Raw genomic sequence first — 18,091 nt, forward strand, 5'->3', positions numbered from 1 at the left:
TCGAGTGATTTCTGGCAGTGCAGCCTTTAATCGTACAGTAAGAATCTGGGCTGTTTTATCCTGGAGACGGCGCGGTTGCTAGTCTACCTTGCACAATTCAGGTAGTGCCGCGAAACGTCTTAAAGAGAGCGACTTGATCGTAACTCATCCCGGTAATAGTTTCAAAAGCTCCATCGTATATTTTCAAATTACAAAAAACAACATTTTCTCTCTTTTTTCACCACCAACTCTTTCTGGTTGATCAACTTGATGTTTTCTATGTGATGGTTCTTTTCTATAATTGCGATTCTCAAATAGATATAGCTAACAATAGAATTTTTCTAGCTATCAAAGAGGGATTAGGATACAAACAAATACTATCTACTACTTTTTCTAAGCCGATGTGGGATTCTTTTTAGGGCCCCTTTCTTGTTTCTTCAAGCCTTTATAAACGAATAATTCAGCTACAACTCAAAATAAAATCGTAAGCAAGCATTCACTACTAAAAAACTCAGATTTAGCGACGGCAGTTTTCCGTCGCAAATGATTAAAAATTCCGTAGGAAACGACTTTGTGACGGGTTTTGCGACGCTTCAAAAATCCGTCGTAATATTGGGGGTCGGAAAAACTGACCGACGGAATATCAACTCCGTCACTCATTGCGGCGGCTCAGATACGGTCGCAAACATCAAAATTCCGTCGCTAAGCCTCCACATAATGGATATATGTCACCCAGTTTTCCGTCATAAAACACCGACGTTAAAAATATCCCTCACAAATTACTGAGGGAGGAAACCGTTGCAAATAACTGAGGGAACAATTCCGTCGCAAAATATCTGGGGATTTGATTAGCGTCGCAGTGGTATCCGACGCAATACTGCAAGATAAAATTTTTGTGACTTTCCTATTTTCCGTCACAAATAAGTTTTTTTTTTTTTTTCCTTAAAATTAGTTTAGGAAATTTCTCAATTCTTTCTCAAAACAATTTTGGAATAAAACAAGGTGATGAAAAATCACAAGATAAAATACATTAATATGATAAAATATGATAAAAATCACATTAATATTTGATTAAAAACATTTTTGATTGCGTTCACAAGAATCACACTACTTATCTTTTGCATCAAAATATATTGAAATAATTACTAAATAGTATTAGAACATTTACTTTAAACTAAAAGTTATAATCAAATTTTCAAAATAATATGATAAATAATCAAGTAGGTGGACACAGATGTTAATCCTAACTCGAACGATGAGGTTGATAAGGAGGTAGATGCGAATGGCCTTGTGTAAAAGACTCCATTAATTTCTAGAACTGCTCTCGGAGTAATCGTGAATCCTCCTGTGACTGTTGTGCCTGCTCTCGAGCTAAACGTGACTCCTCCTGTGATGCACGAATCAATTCCTCGTTAGTCTTCAATCGCTCCTTGAGTTCCATGTTTTCAGCTGACATTTTAGATATTGCAGTCCTCATATGCTCATATTCAGATGGTGAGATGCCATCAGATGACCTGGATGAAGAAGGCATGTATTTTCCTGCCTCTGTCCCCAAACCATAAATACGTCCTTTCTTGTCGACTCCTCCAACTACGTCCAAGAAGATGAAGTTGTCTGACTGATGGTCATTAGACACATCATCCCCCTCTGTTTGTTGTGAGTTCCTTTCAAAAATCCGTCTTTCATATTCATCCTACAAAATTAGAGTTTGTCTTAATTCTTACGTACAAAAATATAAAATTAAATCAATTACTACAATTAAATTCATATACAAACCAACCAATAAACAAGTTAAACAAATTAAAACTAGTTTTTAACTAATAATCATGTTATCATGACTTCTTTCCAAGTGAAGAAACATAAGATTATCATGTTCAGATGTCAGAACCTGATGAACAATAATAAGCATGCATAACATTAAAAATTATGGCACAAAAGCATGTAATATACAATAATATACATGATTAGATAACCAAAAACAATTTATAGCACATGATGGCAGAGTTATAGTGTAGCAGCATGCATCAATACACATGAGGACAATTATAAATACTAATTTTAAAGTTTTTCCAATTACCTTGACTTGCCACCAGCATACCAAGTCCACAAAAGGATATAACTAATTCTAGATAATTTTCAATTGTTTTATGTTCATTTGACAAAGGGCTGGAAATGATAATATCATTGAATTGTAACTTACCGCAACCATTTGAGATTTGGAGGATACCCACTTTGATGGATCACCTTTCATTTTGTGTGTCTTTAGATACACTTCCCAACAACTTGGAGTCATGTTTGAGTCAGTTTTCTATAGTACAAAATAAATAGATTAGTATTATTATTAATTTAAATCACTATGCTTTACTGCAAATATAATTTGTTTACTTACTAATCTTTTAGAATGTTCAATTGTTGGAATTGACCCACAAGTGTGCAATGGACCATTAGAGGATCTTCTATTTCGCTTATTAACTGCTGCTTTGTCCTTCCATTTATTATCTTCCCAATTTTGTTCCAATTTTTCACGCAATAGAGCAGGGATCCATTCGCCTTTGTCCATTCCTCTTCGTACCCGATACATTGTATTTTGGTACCCATCAGATGCCTTATGATGATAAGTCTTCTTTATGTCTTGATCATGCTCAGGAAGCCACTTATATATCCTCTGCAATACAAGCAATGTAATTAATATAAGATAAACCGGACAACACGCTAGGAGCTTTGCTCTAGAACTTGTAACTCTTTTGTGAGTTATTAATATTCACCACTATTCTCTTGTTTCTATTGATTTATTCTGTTTTATTAGCTCTGCTCTATCATATATGTTCATTAAAATTCGCTCTTTTCACTTATGAAATTGTTTTTTCTCCAACTGTCGTTGACCCAACAACAGTTAACCACCGCCGGACACTATTAAAGTCAGTTGAACAATTAGAAAAGTACCGACGACAGTTGAACAATTAGGGTTGTATATATGTTAATTGGTCTAACATTTCATTTTATAATTTTGATAAGAGACTAGTAACAGATTCCAATCCATACCCTCCAAAGTTGGGAGGGAGCCAAAAATGATGGTAGGCAGTGCGGTGGAATAGAATAATACTAGCAATTCCAAATAAAAAATGGACTAAGATAACCTCAACCGACAATTCCAAATAACAAATGGACTGAGCGACAAATCTAACAACGAGGACGATAAACATAAGTTGGAGGAAGAGAAGGACAGTACCTGAAACTCGTTATACCACAAGTCCGCAAGAGCCGTGTCTTTTTTCATTAACTCTCCATAAGTTGCCCAAGTCCCTTGAAACAAACGTTTCATAATCTTTGTAATGTCACGTGGGGGCTTAACAGCAGGCTCAAACCTATAAAAATAAAATTAAACAAGTAGTAAAATACAAGGATACAAGTTATTATAGAATTAAACGGAAAATCTTAAAAAAAATCTTACGTTAACTGTGGTCCCGGACGGATCCATATACGCCTATCAGTAGGATCTGTACTCCCAGCTATCGGATACGAATCATCACATGATGATGATGATGCATGTGGATCACCACCAGATACAACATCATATGGTCTATGTGTATTAGAAAGATGTGGTGGACTAGGAGTAGAGTGGGGAGATTGGATATTTGTAGGTATTTGAGAGGTGGGAGCATGAATTGTAGACATTTGTGGACTTGGAGTAGAGAGCAAAGGTGGGAAATTTGTAAATGTTTGAGATATGGGATGATGTTTCGGTTGCCTTGTAGGTTGTGGAAATTGGATATTTGAAGGTGTGTTAGATGTAAGATGATGTGTAGGTTTCCTTGTAGAGTGGGGTTGTTGGGTATTTGTAGGTATTTGAGAAGTGGGAGCATGGACAGTAGACATTTGTGGACTTGAAGTAGAGAGGAAAGGTGGGAAGTTTGTATGTGTTTGAGATATGGGATGATGTGTAGGTTGCTTTGTAAATATTTATCCAATGTCACACAATTGTGAGAAACCACGTTAGATTCTTACGATTTGATTTGAGATGGATACGCTATCTAATGAAAGATTCACACAATTGTGTAACATTGTTCTTTCAGATCCTTGATTCATTATCTCAACATAAGCTAATTTTTTGTTTGCAATGGAAGCTTATAAACGGCAGGTTGTGTGGCTGTCCGGTTAGCACATGACACATTTCACTACTAGAAAAAGCAAAATTAGCGAGGGAAATTAGTGACGAAAAAAATGAAATTCCTCACAAATTCCTTAGTCGCAAAATTTAGTGACGGAATTAGAGAGGGATTTTACGTTTTCCCTCACTAAATTTAGTTTTTTTAGTAGTGCTTGTATAATGGCAACATGTTTGGTGACGACGCGAGAGAGCTGAAGCAGGTCGAGAGCGGGACGCTGCAAATCCTATCTTTGTCAACGATGATGAGTGCGACTATAATCAAACATAGATTTTGACATAATAATATTAGGAAAACAATCTTGCATTATAAACAATGGAAATAAAAATCAAAACGAATTTTAAGTTTGCTAGAATGTTATTTCTATTGTGAAAGTTTGAAATAAATATTGTGTTATCACCGTCTTGTAAGATGCTATTTGGTTTTCCATCTTGTTGCGATGTTCATTTGGTTTTTATATAAAGATCGACTATTCAACCATGATTTGGGTGTCAACATTGCAGATCCGGAGGCATGAGTATTCATGTCAATTTAATGTTATCATATTATTATTTGAGGGCATTTTGTCGTGGTATACAATTAATCTGTGGATTTTGTAAGTTTGTTTACATATTCATCCTTTTCGTTTTTAGTGATGTTGAATGATACACTCTGTTAATACTAGCGAAAAGACAGACACTCACGTGACCGTCTTTCCGCTCTTTTTATTGCGCTTGCGTTTGAAAAACTATGATATGAAATTTTGATTTTAATTAAAAAGTAAAAATATAAACGTTTTTTGCTTTCAAAGTATAAAAAATCAAACTAACTATCTATGAGTATCTACTTCAATGACATCAATAATATAAAAAAAAAAAAAATCTAAATTTTTATTTTTTTCAAAGAGAACCAACAACAATTTTAATAATAGAAACAATTGTTTAAGGGTATAATCTATACTATATATAAAGAAAATAACTTTTTTCAGCTCTTTGGGGCTGGATTTTTCAATTTTCAAAAATGCCCTCAATTTTCAATACAAATAACACATGTAACAAATAGATAAGAATAAATTTATATTTAAATATTTAAAAAATGTAACAAACATTTATGAATATATATATATATATATATATATATATATATATATAACTTGAAATCAACAAACATTTATATTTTTAGTTTTAATCAAAATTATAATATCACAAAAAGACACTGTTTATAATTTTCAAATGTTAACACAATAAAAAGAGCGGAAAGACGGGCATGTGAGTGCCCGTCTTTTCGCTAGTTGGAATAATGGAAAAGTAAGTATATATACTCATCTAGTTTGATACTTTTTAAAGGATAAAGGAAAAAAATATGGACAAATATACTCTCATCTCTTTAAACATCCAAACAGATCTCCACCAAAATGTAGCGGCTCGTGTGGGTGGTGTGCTCGCGTCACTTTCGCACAACCTCTACACTTTGTAGGTATCACATCGCTAGAGTTCTATCCGGTGGCCTTCACCGCCGTTTGTGGCTCAAGTTTGTGGTCCTTTGTTCAGTTCTAGAAGGACGTGGTTGTTCTCCGCCGCCGTCGGATATGGGTTGAGAAGTTGTCGCCATATGGGTTGCGGACTGCTATGTTTTATTATGTTCAGGCTGCCTCCGCCGCATTCTGTTTTGTGCTCTGGTGCGTACTGCAGTGCTGCCTGCGTCTGGTTGCAGTTCTGTTACTGTGATTTGAGGCTCTGAGTGTTATGCCGTCGTGAATGTTGTGTTGACATATCATCTCTTGATTTTTGATTCATCCATATCTGTTGAGATATGCAGTTCTCTTTAGGTATGGTTTGTCACCACACAACGCGGTGGTTTTAGTGCTTGCTATCATCCTCAAGTCTGTAATGATTGATTTCAGAATGTTGGGCCAGAAATGGTTATTAATTTGTTGTGGATTGTCGCAGCAAATGGTTGGTACGTGTAGATTCGTTAGTTATCGTGCTGGCGGTCGGATCCATTCCACACTTTTAAGAATTTGTTTGTGGTTTCGTATCCTATGCAACTGTTGGATTGACATGGGACTGTGAGGACTCGAAAGAGTCGTTAATGCTTGTTGTTGTTTTTGCAGGGAGTTGATGGTACGTGATTCGATTTCGTGTTGACGATCGATTTATTTGCCAAACTTTAGGCCCGCGCTTAAATGTTAGATTTGTTTAGGGTTGGATCCACTCTCACTACAAGAAATGTTGCATTTTGCCAGGGGCGGAAGCCTTGGAAAATTACAGAAAGCCTTGGCAGATGCACGTTTGCCAGGAGCATAATCACCAGCAAATATGCCCATCGCAAATTACCATGCCAGGGCTTTAGCTCCTGGGAAAGGCCCTGGCTTAACCCCTGGCAAAATGTGTCTAATAGACTGCAGAATTTTCTGGTCAATGTTGTCCTTTGCAGGTCAGTGGCGCGCTAGTCCTTTTCAGAAACACGTCAGGCGCTTTGCCAGGGGTTAACCCCAGGCAAATTGTGTACGACTTTTAAAATAAAAAAACGTTTTTTATTTGTTAAAATATTAAAATTTAATAATTAAAATAAACGTTTTTAAATTGTTTTTTTTTTAGAAACTGTTTTAATAATAAAAATTATTGACAATTAAAATAATTTTATAAAACAATTTAAAAGTAGTTAACAATGCAAATTAAAGTAATAGCACACATAAAATATAAAATATTGTCTAGGAGCATTGAAATTAAAATTGTACCAAATATTAAACACCATAAGTATCAAATAGGTAGAAATTGTGCTAGGAAGTATAAGAAACTTCCCCAAGTATTACAGACCTAGAAATTATATAGATAAAAGCCAAAAGAGAATATATCATAAAGGACCTAAAACATCAATCCTCAACATCATCCACATCGTCCACATCATCCTCCTCATATACGGGATAAGGCTCAACATTCGGACTGAAAACCGGCACTCTAGTGTGGGAGGGAGCTTGAGCCTGTGCTTGCATAAGCCGAGCCAGCTGCTCCTCATTATCATCCACATTTATTCCACTACTTGAAGCTTGTGCATTGATTCCCGCCCCAAAATTTTGAAACTGTTCATCGTTATAAATCCAAACCCAATAATCACACATAAATCCAACTTTTTCCAAGTGTTTCTTCACTTCATTGGGGTCAGTCTTTATATATCTACACGCACATTTAAGACACAGACATCTTATCCCTCCCTCATTTTGACAAACTTGTTGTTCCCATGGCCATGAAATAAATCCGTGAACTCCTTCCACAAAATGGGGTTTTAATCCTCTTCTTCCCGGAAACGTTCTGTCATACATCCAACTACGATAATGCTGATAATACTCCATCTTTGTCACGTTCAACTATAACATTTACATATTCAAAGATTAGTAATTAAAATATAACGTTCACATATTAAAATATTAATTAATGTTGTTTTTATAATAACTAACATTAATTGCACTAAATTTCTTTACGCGCAAATCATATTACTAACTAAATTATTATTTTTACTAACTAACCTAAATTGCGCTAAATTTCTTTACGCGGTAATTTTTTTAACAAGGAATTGATTTTAATAAACAAATTTATTTACTCAAGAAATAGTTTGTACTTAAAAATTATTTCTTTGTACAATATTTTTTCTAATTTTAACAACTTTTCCTTAGCAATTATTTCTTTAAAAATTTTATTACAGAAAAATTGAAATATATTTGAAAAAAAACTTGAACATGAAAAAATTATGACATCATCCATATCAATAGTATTTATAATTAAGTAGAAAAATTACTAACTTGTTGAAGCTTGATGATAGAACAGCTCCAAACAGCAACAAGGATGGCAAGGGAACAACAAGAGGCAATAAACACTGCTGCAAATTAAATAAATGGAAAAAAGTAAGTAAGTAAATAAGCAATCAAAAAATATAAATATGAAGTTATAACAAGTGAAAAGAGTTATACCAAATGAAATAAGTTTAATTAAGATGGGAAAGAACAAAAAAAAATTCTAAGGTTGAGAGCATCTGCAATTTTTTCTAAGATGGGAAAGAATTATAGATATGCAATGAATGAATGAATGGAACAGTGCTCTTATTGGAGAAATTATAGATCTGAAATTTGCCAGGAGCCATGCCAGGAGTTACCCCTGGCACAGCTCGGTCTCTAACACTCAAAAAGCTGTCAGCAATTTGCCACAAGATTTTGCAATTTGTCAGGGTTGAGCCCCTGGCATGTCAGCTTTTCAGAATTTTCTGCATAATGCAGAGATTCCCTTGACTTTAGGGGATTAAATTTGAATTCGGATTTCCCGCCGAAAATTTGTCATGGGTTACTGCAATTTGCCAGGGGTTTGCTCCTGGCTACTGGTTCAGATTGTAATTGCAATTTGTCAGGGGTTTCCCTGGCATTACTCCTGGCAAATTTGTCAGGGGCATCAGCTCCTAGCACTCTTCCCTGGCAGATTGTAACACCCCGTTTTCCCAATATCAAAATTTCATAAACAATTATCAGAGTAACAACCATAAACGGGATATCACATAGAAACGTAATCCAAAAACAGTTAAATAATAATTTAACCTTCGCAATATTTTTAACATAGCAGCGGAATATTTAATTCAAAAATCATAAATCAGTTTGGCACGTAGGTCCCATCAAAATAGTTCATATTCCATAACATAATAAAAATAACATATTATCCACGTAAGAGAATGAAGCATGTTATAGCATATAACCCCATCCCGTTACGTATCAGAGCGACCTAGACGACACAGTGAAGGCAAGGCCACTCACGACGACAAATGCACACTAAGCACGATCACCTGCAAGTTACCCATACGAAGGGCAACATTTTCAAGCAGAAGGGGTGAGATTTCATAATACAATAACATTAATCAATGTAATTGAGAATCATAAATTAACAACATAATCATTCCATTATTAACTTTGCATAATTGCTAAACAGTTATCACGTACTCGTATGTCCAATAATTAGGAATATCATAACATATCAAATAACACTTATCACGTAATCACATATTCAATCATTATCAACAAGGCATCTTAATCATGACAATGTGACAATGCTCTTAGACTCCTTATATGCATGTGGTACCAATCGTCATCATAAGTATTAATATACTTTAATCGTGCGGAGGACAAAGCTCCTATAAAACGTGCGGAGGACAAAGCTCCTAATATTCGTGGTGAGGACTAAGCTCAATGATATGCTATGCATGGACACTTATGAACAAAACACGTAATCATCGTAATCAACATGCATCCAATAATTTGGAGCTAAACCTTATCATATACATATGCACTTAGTTAAATAACGGAAGCAGCATAAACAAGTCACACATCAAGATGATATCATTATATCAATAGCACATAAATTGCATTATTATCAAACCTTCATATCTTGCATGAATATACAATACATTAGTTCATACCCAATTAATATCAATATAATCTTAAACAACTCTACATGCTGCATTAAACGTCATCACTAGGTCTCAATACCAATTAGGGGTTCACTCTTGATCAACACATGCGACACAGATCGCACAAACACTCAAGCAACTACATTCTGGTTGTACTCGCGAGGCGAGTGACACTAATCTCCCAAACTGATGTTGTTCTGGGTTCAATCCTGTCCTAAAATCATTCCTAATCGTCTCTAGGTATGTTTAGGCACTTAAAGGCACTCAAGGTCCAACTAAAAAGGTCGAAACACGAAATATGACATGCTCTCTGCCTAAGCTCGCGAGGCGAGGAAAGGTTGCTCGCCATGGCGAGTTGCACCAGACAACTCGCGAGGCGAAGGGGAAAGGCTCGCGTGGCGAGCGTTGAATCTTCATCACTCGCGAGGCGAGGATCATAGCTCGCCGTGGCGAGCGATGAATGTCGCTACGGCCAGGCTTCCTAAAATCACAAAAATCCGACGTTTCACATGGTTCTAAGCTTGGTTTTGATTCCAGAATTCATCCTAAACATATTCTAAGGTTACAGGACAATTCTTACATCAATCTAAACAAGTTTTACCGTTTATTCTCAATTTTTAGGGTTTTGACCTAATTCCAAAACTTCTCTAAATCAATCCTAACTTTGTCAACTAATCATCAGAATTACAGAGGTTAATGCTACTGAGTTATTAGTCCCACCCTTACCTGGTTATGAAGAAAATCGCAGCCCTCTTGGTCTCTTGCTCCTCTCTAAGCTTTTTCTCCCTTTTCCAAAAGTTTTCACGTACAATCAGTTTTTCTAACAATTAGGTCTTCTCTATTTATATCTCTTCCTAATTACTTATCTTATCTCAATTTCTCCCCCAAAACTATCTAAAATATCAAAACAGCCCTCAACTAAATATTTTATATTATTTTCAAATCTTTATTCTATTTATCAATAAAATAAATCTCATATCATAATCAAATCCTCCAAAACTCATAACTTATCACGTCATCAATCATATCATCAAAACATATCAAAATCATGCATATATTATATAATTATAATATAATTGCCTAAACTCGATTAAATAACTATTAAACGAAAGTGGGCGTTACAGTAGTGTCTGTGGATCTTTTGTATTTTTGATTTTCCCGTTAGGGTTGTTGACTGGGTCAGGTTTTATGTTCCCCCAGTTTTTATGTAATTTCTCCTCTTTTTTTTTTAATAATATACACGAGCAATTGGCAACATATTAGAGTAGGGTCTCAACTTAGTTGGACACTATTCTTTTGGATATCATTTTGCTCTTGGCTTATCAAAAAAAAAAAAAAAACTTTTATTTTAATATTTGAATTTACTTCTATTTATTTGTTATATGTATTGAAAGTTGAGGATAACTTTAGAAAGAGAAAAAGTCAATCAAAAAGAGTCAAAACATGTTATTTTCTTTATATATAGTATATATAAATGAATAAATAATGTTTTGTCTTAAAAAAAAAAATCAAAAGTTGAATAAGTTGTTTATACGATTACTAAAATAATTATTGCTGATCCTAGAGTTAACAATCACAATGTTACCTCAGGTCAACATAACTCAAAACAAAACACTTTGAAGTTTATAAACAATATCATAATGCATCTTTTGGTTGAAGTGGGACTTTTTTTAGTGGCTTTTTTTGCCTAACTCATTGTTTTGGACCGTTATAGCAATGAAATGAAGTAAATAGACAAAAAAAGGTATTAGTGATATGTTCTTTTTGTGAATGAAAGAAATTTCAGTTAATGATTTAGTCGTGGTGATCATTTAAAATATCTGGTTAGCACAATGTGTTGATGTTGGGCTGCCAGCATTTTGCTTATTGTTTATGTTTCAATTTCCTAAAACAAAACGATATGTCACATTGTTTTGTAATTCAGGCAGAATAGTGAGAGGATCTCATGCATAAGTAGGTCAATTTATATGAAGTTATCATCAATCATATTCAAAATCTTTATTATTTCTTTTCTTCTAACCAAAATCTATCACATAAACAATTAATTTCAGATGATAACTGAATGTATTGTAATGATCTGAAATATCAACTAAAATCCTCAAAAGCAATCCACCAAATGGCAAGTTGGTAATGAAAAACAATGACTGTTGAACACAAGATAGTACATTGATTTGAGAATTGACACTGTGCAATATGAGCATTACGCACAGGAATGGTATTTTTTTCAACTTAAAGCTTGCATTTCTCTTTCCATTTTTTTCGACTTTGTTTTTTCCCAAAAATCAAAGCTAAGTTAAAATGAAGAACAGAAATGATAACAATGAAAAAGATGGAAAGAATTAATTATTAATAATTAATAATAAACAACAAGTGGCCAAAAATTATATCGAAAAGAATTAAAAATGTCAAGCCAACGTGTCAACTCATCATTTTTACACTGTTATAGGTAGGCATGGCAATGGGGCGGGGTGGGGACGGATTTTACATTCCCCGTCCCCATACCCGATTCTCATATACTTACCTGTTACCCTACCCATACCCAACAGGGATGAGAAATTGAACCCCATCTCCGTCCCGACGGGTTCGGGTATCCCCGCCCCATCCCCGTCCTCGCATTGAATAATTTTTTTTAATAAAAAATAGAAGTTTTTTTGCAACCCCTAGAGAAATATTGTAATGAATTATCCAACAATATGTTCACTTTAACATTTGTTAGACCGATTGATTTAATTGTTCCTTTAAATATCAATGGTAGTTTTTATAACATGACATATCAACATAAAATAGTTTTTTTGCATTCAGGACGAGTTTGGGTATGAGTTTGGGCCCATTACCCGTTCCATACCCGTGTTTTAAATCGGGGAAAACTCAAACTCATACCCAAACCCAAACAAAACGGGAAAAACCCGTCAAATTGGGTTTGGTTTGGGTGGGTAACCACGAGTATGAGTTTTGTTGTCATGTCTAGTTATAGATGACTCAGCGTACCACATCAGCTTAAGTGTATCACTTAAGAATCTTCATTTTACAAGAATGTAATTTAAAAAAAAAATACAATATTTACAGGGAGTAAAACGGAAATGACCTATATTATAGAGGTAAAACACTATTAACCCTTAAGAGAATGAAAGTTTTTTTTTTTTTTGAGGAAAAAAGAATCAAAGTTTTTGTGGACGAAACTGTATAATGTCTTAAACATGAATACAAAACTATTCAAAAAGTTAAAATTCCTAGAATATTTTAAATAATAAAAAGCTGATAAGGAAAACACAAAACAAGAAAATGTTTAGCTAGTCCTTATCAACCTATTAAATAACAGAAAAAGATACTTTGAAGTTTATCAATAATATCAAGCTATAGCTTACATTTGATGTGAGACTATTTTTAATTTTCCTCATCTTTATATTGATATTGTAAGCAAGCATTTATCCAAAAACAAATCTCTCGAGTGATCTCTTTTTCTAACCGAATGAACAAACATAAACATAAGGATCCATCCTCACAACCTTATGAATTCAAGACAATGTTTTCCATCCTCGCAAAAGCACTTTTCTTTATAAAAATCATAAGAGTCTCTATCACAAAGGCAATGGTATTTTTATTTCCGCTCGAGACTCATCTGTCTCAAAGTTAGGTCTCTGCAAACTGCAGTGATTTATAAAAAAACAACTGAGGTTATCCAATTCTTCTAGATTGAAGCACTCTTACAGTAAGAAGATAAATTATGTAACTGTGAAATGTATGCATTTTGTAGCAATGAAGACACTAGAGACTGGACAGGTCCAAATGTGCTTGCTAAAAAAATGTATTCATATATTTTCTTCAAATAGAAATTAGTGAGATTCATCTAGATAATTGCAATGTTTAAGGTTTGATAGCGGACTTATATGAATCAAAATAAGTATTGATCTGAAGGACATTGATGAATTCGCTTATAAACTCTACATCCTTGGCAATGAGAGTGGATATAGACAAGTCATAACAAATATTGAGGTTTGCAAAGCCTCATAGTAATGCTTTGGGGCAGAAAAATATTGAGTCATATACCATGTTTGAAAGCACTATGTCGCATCTCCTACAAAATAAAAAGGCTTAATTGCACTTTTGGACCCCTATCTTTCTAAAAGTTGCGGTTATGGATCCCTAACTAATTTAAATACAAAACAACCCCCTATGTTTTGATTCTTTGGCAGTTTTGGATCCCCAGTTCATTGTTGACTTGGTCAACGCTGACGTGGCACCCTAAGTGAGGTGCCACGTGTCAATTTTATTTTATTTTTTTTGCCTTGGGGGTCCAAAACTGCCAAAGAATCAAAACATAGAGAGCCGTTTTGTATTTAAATTAGTTAGGGATCCAAAAGTGCAATTAAGCCAAATAAAAATTATATACTTAAACCTGTCGTAACTAGTAGTTTAGAGAGACCGCTAGTGGTTCAAAACTTAGGGAGACATTCTTAAAAGCCATCTCATTAAAATTAATCTTCATTGATATAAAGCATAAACTAAAAGCCTGAAAAGTAATTCAAAAAATGGACAGTTGGTAATGACGCTCCATCCATAAACTAGGACAATTTTAGGTTGTAAATTTATAGTTACAATTATGGATTATTTTTGCTTTTCAAGCTAGTAGTATAATGCATATGGCATCATAAAACTGTGTTACTTTCTCAAACACTAAACTAATAACAATAAGAACTAAGATTTAATACATATTAAGATGAAAACTGTTCCCGTGAGCTTAGCTCAGTTGGTAGGGATATTGCATATTATATGCATGAGGTGGGATTTGAAACCCGCACATTTCACTTCTCCACAATTAAATTGTGTGAGCTCTAGCCACTAGGCTACTTGACCAAAAAAAAAAAAAAGATGAAAACTGAAAAAAAACAATTAGAAAAATGTGAAGCGACCATAAATAGATGATATCAAGATTAATAAATTAGAAAATCGAAGACAAAATTCATCAAATTAATGTTCATAAATCGAAGATTAATATATTTGCTGTGTTTCTAGGCATAAACGACGAACGGGATTAATGATATTTTGGTGGGTTTGAGAAATATATGTTATCTAATGAAAAATTATTTTGATAATGATCAAGGAAGAATGCTAGAATACTTTTGTTCATAATGTAATGCTCATATTGATCATGCTATTTGACCATTTGAATTCTACCATTCAAACCTTGTCCTATAAATATCATCTCGAGTTTAAGATACTTTTGCAAAAACATAAAAATTTGTAGCTTTTATCTTCATATATTTTGTGTAACTATAATCGATTAACATAATTAATGATACACATTCTATGAAATTGACATAAACTTCTAATAGTCATTGAATAAATGCTTGCTTACAATATGATTTTGAGCTCCTCCTCCAGAATCATAAGCTGAAAAGTAAAATATTTTATTGTGAATTTTCTTTTTTCTTTTACTTCTTTTGTGGAGATTTCCTTATGTTGCTTTCCTAACACTTCATATCCCCGGAATTTGGTTTGAATAAACCTTTGTGCACGAGATTACTTTTTACATTTTTTTCCTTATTAATACAGAACTCATTTATAGGGGGTGAATGTGATGCAAAATTTGGTTACTTCTCTCTCTTTTTTGGGTAACAAAAATGGATAAAGTAAGATGAACATTCTCAGACATGCAGATTCCATGGATATCATTAAAAAGAATACTCTAATGAGGGAAAGTAATTTTTTGGAGTATTTAAATTGACTTGACCCAAATTCCATTGTTTGGGAAAATATTTAAGTCATTTTTAAAATTCAAGGCATTTAGATAAGAATTTTTCTTTTGCAAAATTTGATGGATTTAAAATAACACCTAAAATACAAAAATTTCACAATTCTTTGTCATTTAATCACACGAGTTTCACACTTTTCTCACTATTCTCTCGCGAAGCTCACCTTCGCCTTCACCTTCACCGTGCCTCTCTCCTTCCACGGTGGTGCTTTTCTCTCCTCGCCGCCGCCGACGTCGCTGTTTACTTCTCTCTCTCCTCTCCATCACAGTTCTCTCTCCTCGCCGCCGTTTCCATTACACACATTTCTCACCAGCTCAAGTATGTACATTTTTTTGCTTATAAATGATAGATCTCAGTGCTTATTGATTTTAAGTTGTTAGAATTTGTTGATTTTAGCGTTTTTGGATTTTAAGTTATTAGAAATGACTTATTTCACTGTTTTTCTGATTTAAGCTATTAGAATTGATGAATTTCATTGTGTAAGCTGTTGGAAGTTGATGATTTCAGGTTTTTTTGAATTTTAAGTTGTTAGAATTGACTTATTTCACTGTTTTTCTGATTTAAGCTATTAGAATTGATGAATTTCACTGTGTAAGTTGTTAGAAGTTGTTGATTTCAGAGAATTTTGGATTTTAAGTTGTTAGAATTGACTTATTTCACTATTTTTCCGATTTATGCTATTAGAATTGATGAATTTCACTGTGTAAGCTATTAGAAGTTGTTGAATTTGTAAGAATTTGTTGAATTCATTGTGTATGCTTGTGGTTTGTGTTTGATTGAATTTTTGTTGAATTCACTGTGTAAGCTTGTTAGATTTGTTGAATTTGTTGAATTCACTATGTAAGCTTGTTGTCTGTTGAATTCACTGTGTAAGCTTGTGGTTTGCGGTGTAAGCTTGTTGAATTTGTTGAATCAATGAGAGAGATGAAGAAGAGATTGCTGTGATATTGTTGTGTAAGAAGTATTCACTGTGAATTTCTTGTGGTTTTGTGGTCTGTTGATATTGTTGTGTAAGAAGTATTCACTGTGAATTTCTTGTGTTTAGATTTCAAGCAGAAATGGACACTAGTACAATCAATGATTCAATAGCTTCAAGAAAACGTAAAAGAGATGAGAGAGCTTGAGGAAACAACGTTCATTGTTGTTAGTAACACTGTGGAAAAGAAAGAGGATGTACGAGGTTACTTCACGTGGAATTTGGAAATGGAGCGTGTTTTAGCTGAGGCACTTAGGGATCAAGAAGTTTGGGTCGCCAGAGTGATGGAGCATGGAAAGCAGTGGCATACAACGCTGCAGCTGATGTGTTGTCAGCACGTTTTAATGTCCAGCTTATCGGAGATAATGTGAAAAATCGAATCAAACTTTGGTGAGGATGGTACGGGATAGTAAGTGATATTCTTAGTCAAAGTGGATTTGATTGGAATGCCCCAAAATGCATGATTAATGTCGAAGATGAAAATGCATGGAATGAATATGTCAAGGTATTTCATACTTCAATTTCTCTATCATATTTTAATTTCTCTTTATTTTATACTTCAGTTTTCAAATTATAGCTAGCTGAGATCTAGTGTCATATAAATCAGCAAGTTCTTTACTTCTCTGTGTTACTTCTATGACAGTTCTGATTATTGTTGTACTAGTAAACTTTCATGAGATGCATTTAATAAAACGCTTTCATTGCTTTCTAATGATCATTGTTGTGATTATTGTTGTTTTCTTTTGTTTTGTAGTCTCATGAAGAAGCCAAACGGTTCCGATTTAAGGTCATTCCAAATTGGGATGACATTGTAGATATATGTGCTAAAGATAGAGCAAGTGGAGTTCAAGTAGAACATGCATTTGATGCGGATGATGTTATGAGCAAAGAAGCAAATGTGAATGAAAATAGTTCTGATGTGTATATCGATTTAGAGGAACCAAACTCCGCAACAAAGAAAAAGGTACAATTCACTCGGGCTAATAAGGGTAAATATAGAGAGGGGATGGTGAACTCTATGAAAGAAGTAGCCGAATCATTGAAGGACTTTGTGCAAGTTAGTAGAAAAAGAATGGAAGGAAATGCTCAGGCATTGGTGCAAGAAGTTTTGACTGAAATGGAAATGATTACTGCAAGAAATTGGGCAAATGGTATGACAGAGTGCAAAAAAACAGGAAACCTTGAGCAAGTTAAGCATATAGAAATAAACAAAACACACATTACATAATAATAATAATATCAAGTCCAGCAATTGGGAGAATAATAGCACAAATATCTATTTTCAGCTATGTATTTCTTGTTGTTGGTACCACTCGTACCTTATATTTCTAATAAATTTTTTGTTTTGGCTTTTAAAAAAAAAACTATATGAATTTATCCACATCTGTGTATACCACATTTGTTGTGGGAATTTTTACATTTAGTAGTTATTTCTAGTCTATACTTGTCTATTGACATTGTCTACGATGACTAAAATAACATCTAGATACACCGGTTATCTTTTTAAATGTCATTTTCGAAGTGGCGAAGAATATTAGATACATGGATTATACGTGTACTTACAACTCTCATAATACAAATATGAGTTTTATTAAAAAAGTTTTTTCTTACAAGTCACGTTTTAAAGAATAATCCAAATTCATTTCCATTTCACATGATTTTGCTAATAATTGATGTATAATATGCCAAATGTTTAATAGAAGGAATTATTAGGAAATAAAATATAGTTATTTTGTTTCAATTATTAAAAAAAATGAACGATTGTAAAAAAAAAGTGAACGAAATCGAGTCAA

At 33.8% G+C, this 18,091-nt stretch overlaps 2 protein-coding genes across 4 annotated transcripts; one reads left to right on the forward strand and one right to left on the reverse strand.

The window, feature by feature from the left end:
- Positions 1 to 1,090: 1,090 nt before the first annotated feature.
- Positions 1,091 to 3,932, reverse strand: LOC112418433 (uncharacterized). Of its 2 annotated transcripts, XM_039827152.1 has the most exons (6): positions 3,431 to 3,932; positions 3,209 to 3,344; positions 2,369 to 2,644; positions 2,180 to 2,287; positions 1,530 to 1,672; positions 1,387 to 1,459 (listed from the first exon to the last, which is right to left on the reverse strand). In XM_039827152.1, exons 1-6 carry the CDS (start codon positions 3,853 to 3,855, stop codon positions 1,453 to 1,455), a joined length of 1,095 nt encoding a protein of 364 aa, XP_039683086.1. In that variant the 5' UTR covers positions 3,856 to 3,932; the 3' UTR covers positions 1,387 to 1,452. The 2 variants fall into 2 exon arrangements, with proteins under 2 accessions (XP_024630549.2, XP_039683086.1); XM_024774781.2 differs by having other exon boundaries at positions 1,091 to 1,672.
- Positions 3,933 to 15,411: 11,479 nt separating this feature from the next.
- LOC25479602 (uncharacterized) lies at positions 15,412 to 17,856 on the forward strand. 2 transcript variants are annotated; one of them, XM_024774783.1, is made up of 3 exons: positions 15,412 to 15,640; positions 16,368 to 16,803; positions 17,053 to 17,856. In XM_024774783.1, the coding sequence occupies exons 2-3, from the start codon at positions 16,759 to 16,761 to the stop codon at positions 17,524 to 17,526; spliced, it is 519 nt and encodes a 172-aa protein (XP_024630551.1). In that variant the 5' UTR covers positions 15,412 to 15,640; positions 16,368 to 16,758; the 3' UTR covers positions 17,527 to 17,856. The 2 variants fall into 2 exon arrangements, with proteins under 2 accessions (XP_024630551.1, XP_039690918.1); XM_039834984.1 differs by lacking the exon at positions 15,412 to 15,640 and adding an exon at positions 15,798 to 16,276.
- The last annotated feature ends 235 nt before the right edge of the window (positions 17,857 to 18,091 follow it).

Source organism: Medicago truncatula, chromosome 6 (genome assembly GCF_003473485.1).
Source record: "Medicago truncatula cultivar Jemalong A17 chromosome 6, MtrunA17r5.0-ANR, whole genome shotgun sequence".
Classification (NCBI taxonomy): Eukaryota; Viridiplantae; Streptophyta; class Magnoliopsida; order Fabales; family Fabaceae; genus Medicago; species Medicago truncatula.

Coding starts and splice junctions, on each gene's coding strand:
- LOC112418433 (XM_024774781.2), bottom strand. CDS start 3,855: ATGTCTACTGTCCATGCTCCCACTTCTCAAATACCTACAAATACCCAA. Junction 2,645..3,208: donor TGTGGTATAACGAGTTTCAG/GTACTGTCCTTC, acceptor CTTGTATTGCAG/AGGATATATAAGTGGCTTCC. Junction 1,673..2,179: donor CCAAATCTCAAATGGTTGCG/GTAAGTTACAAT, acceptor CTAATTTTGTAG/GATGAATATGAAAGACGGAT.
- LOC25479602 (XM_024774783.1), top strand. CDS start 16,759: ATGATTAATGTCGAAGATGAAAATGCATGGAATGAATATGTCAAG. Junction 16,804..17,052: donor CATGGAATGAATATGTCAAG/GTATTTCATACT, acceptor TTTGTTTTGTAG/TCTCATGAAGAAGCCAAACG.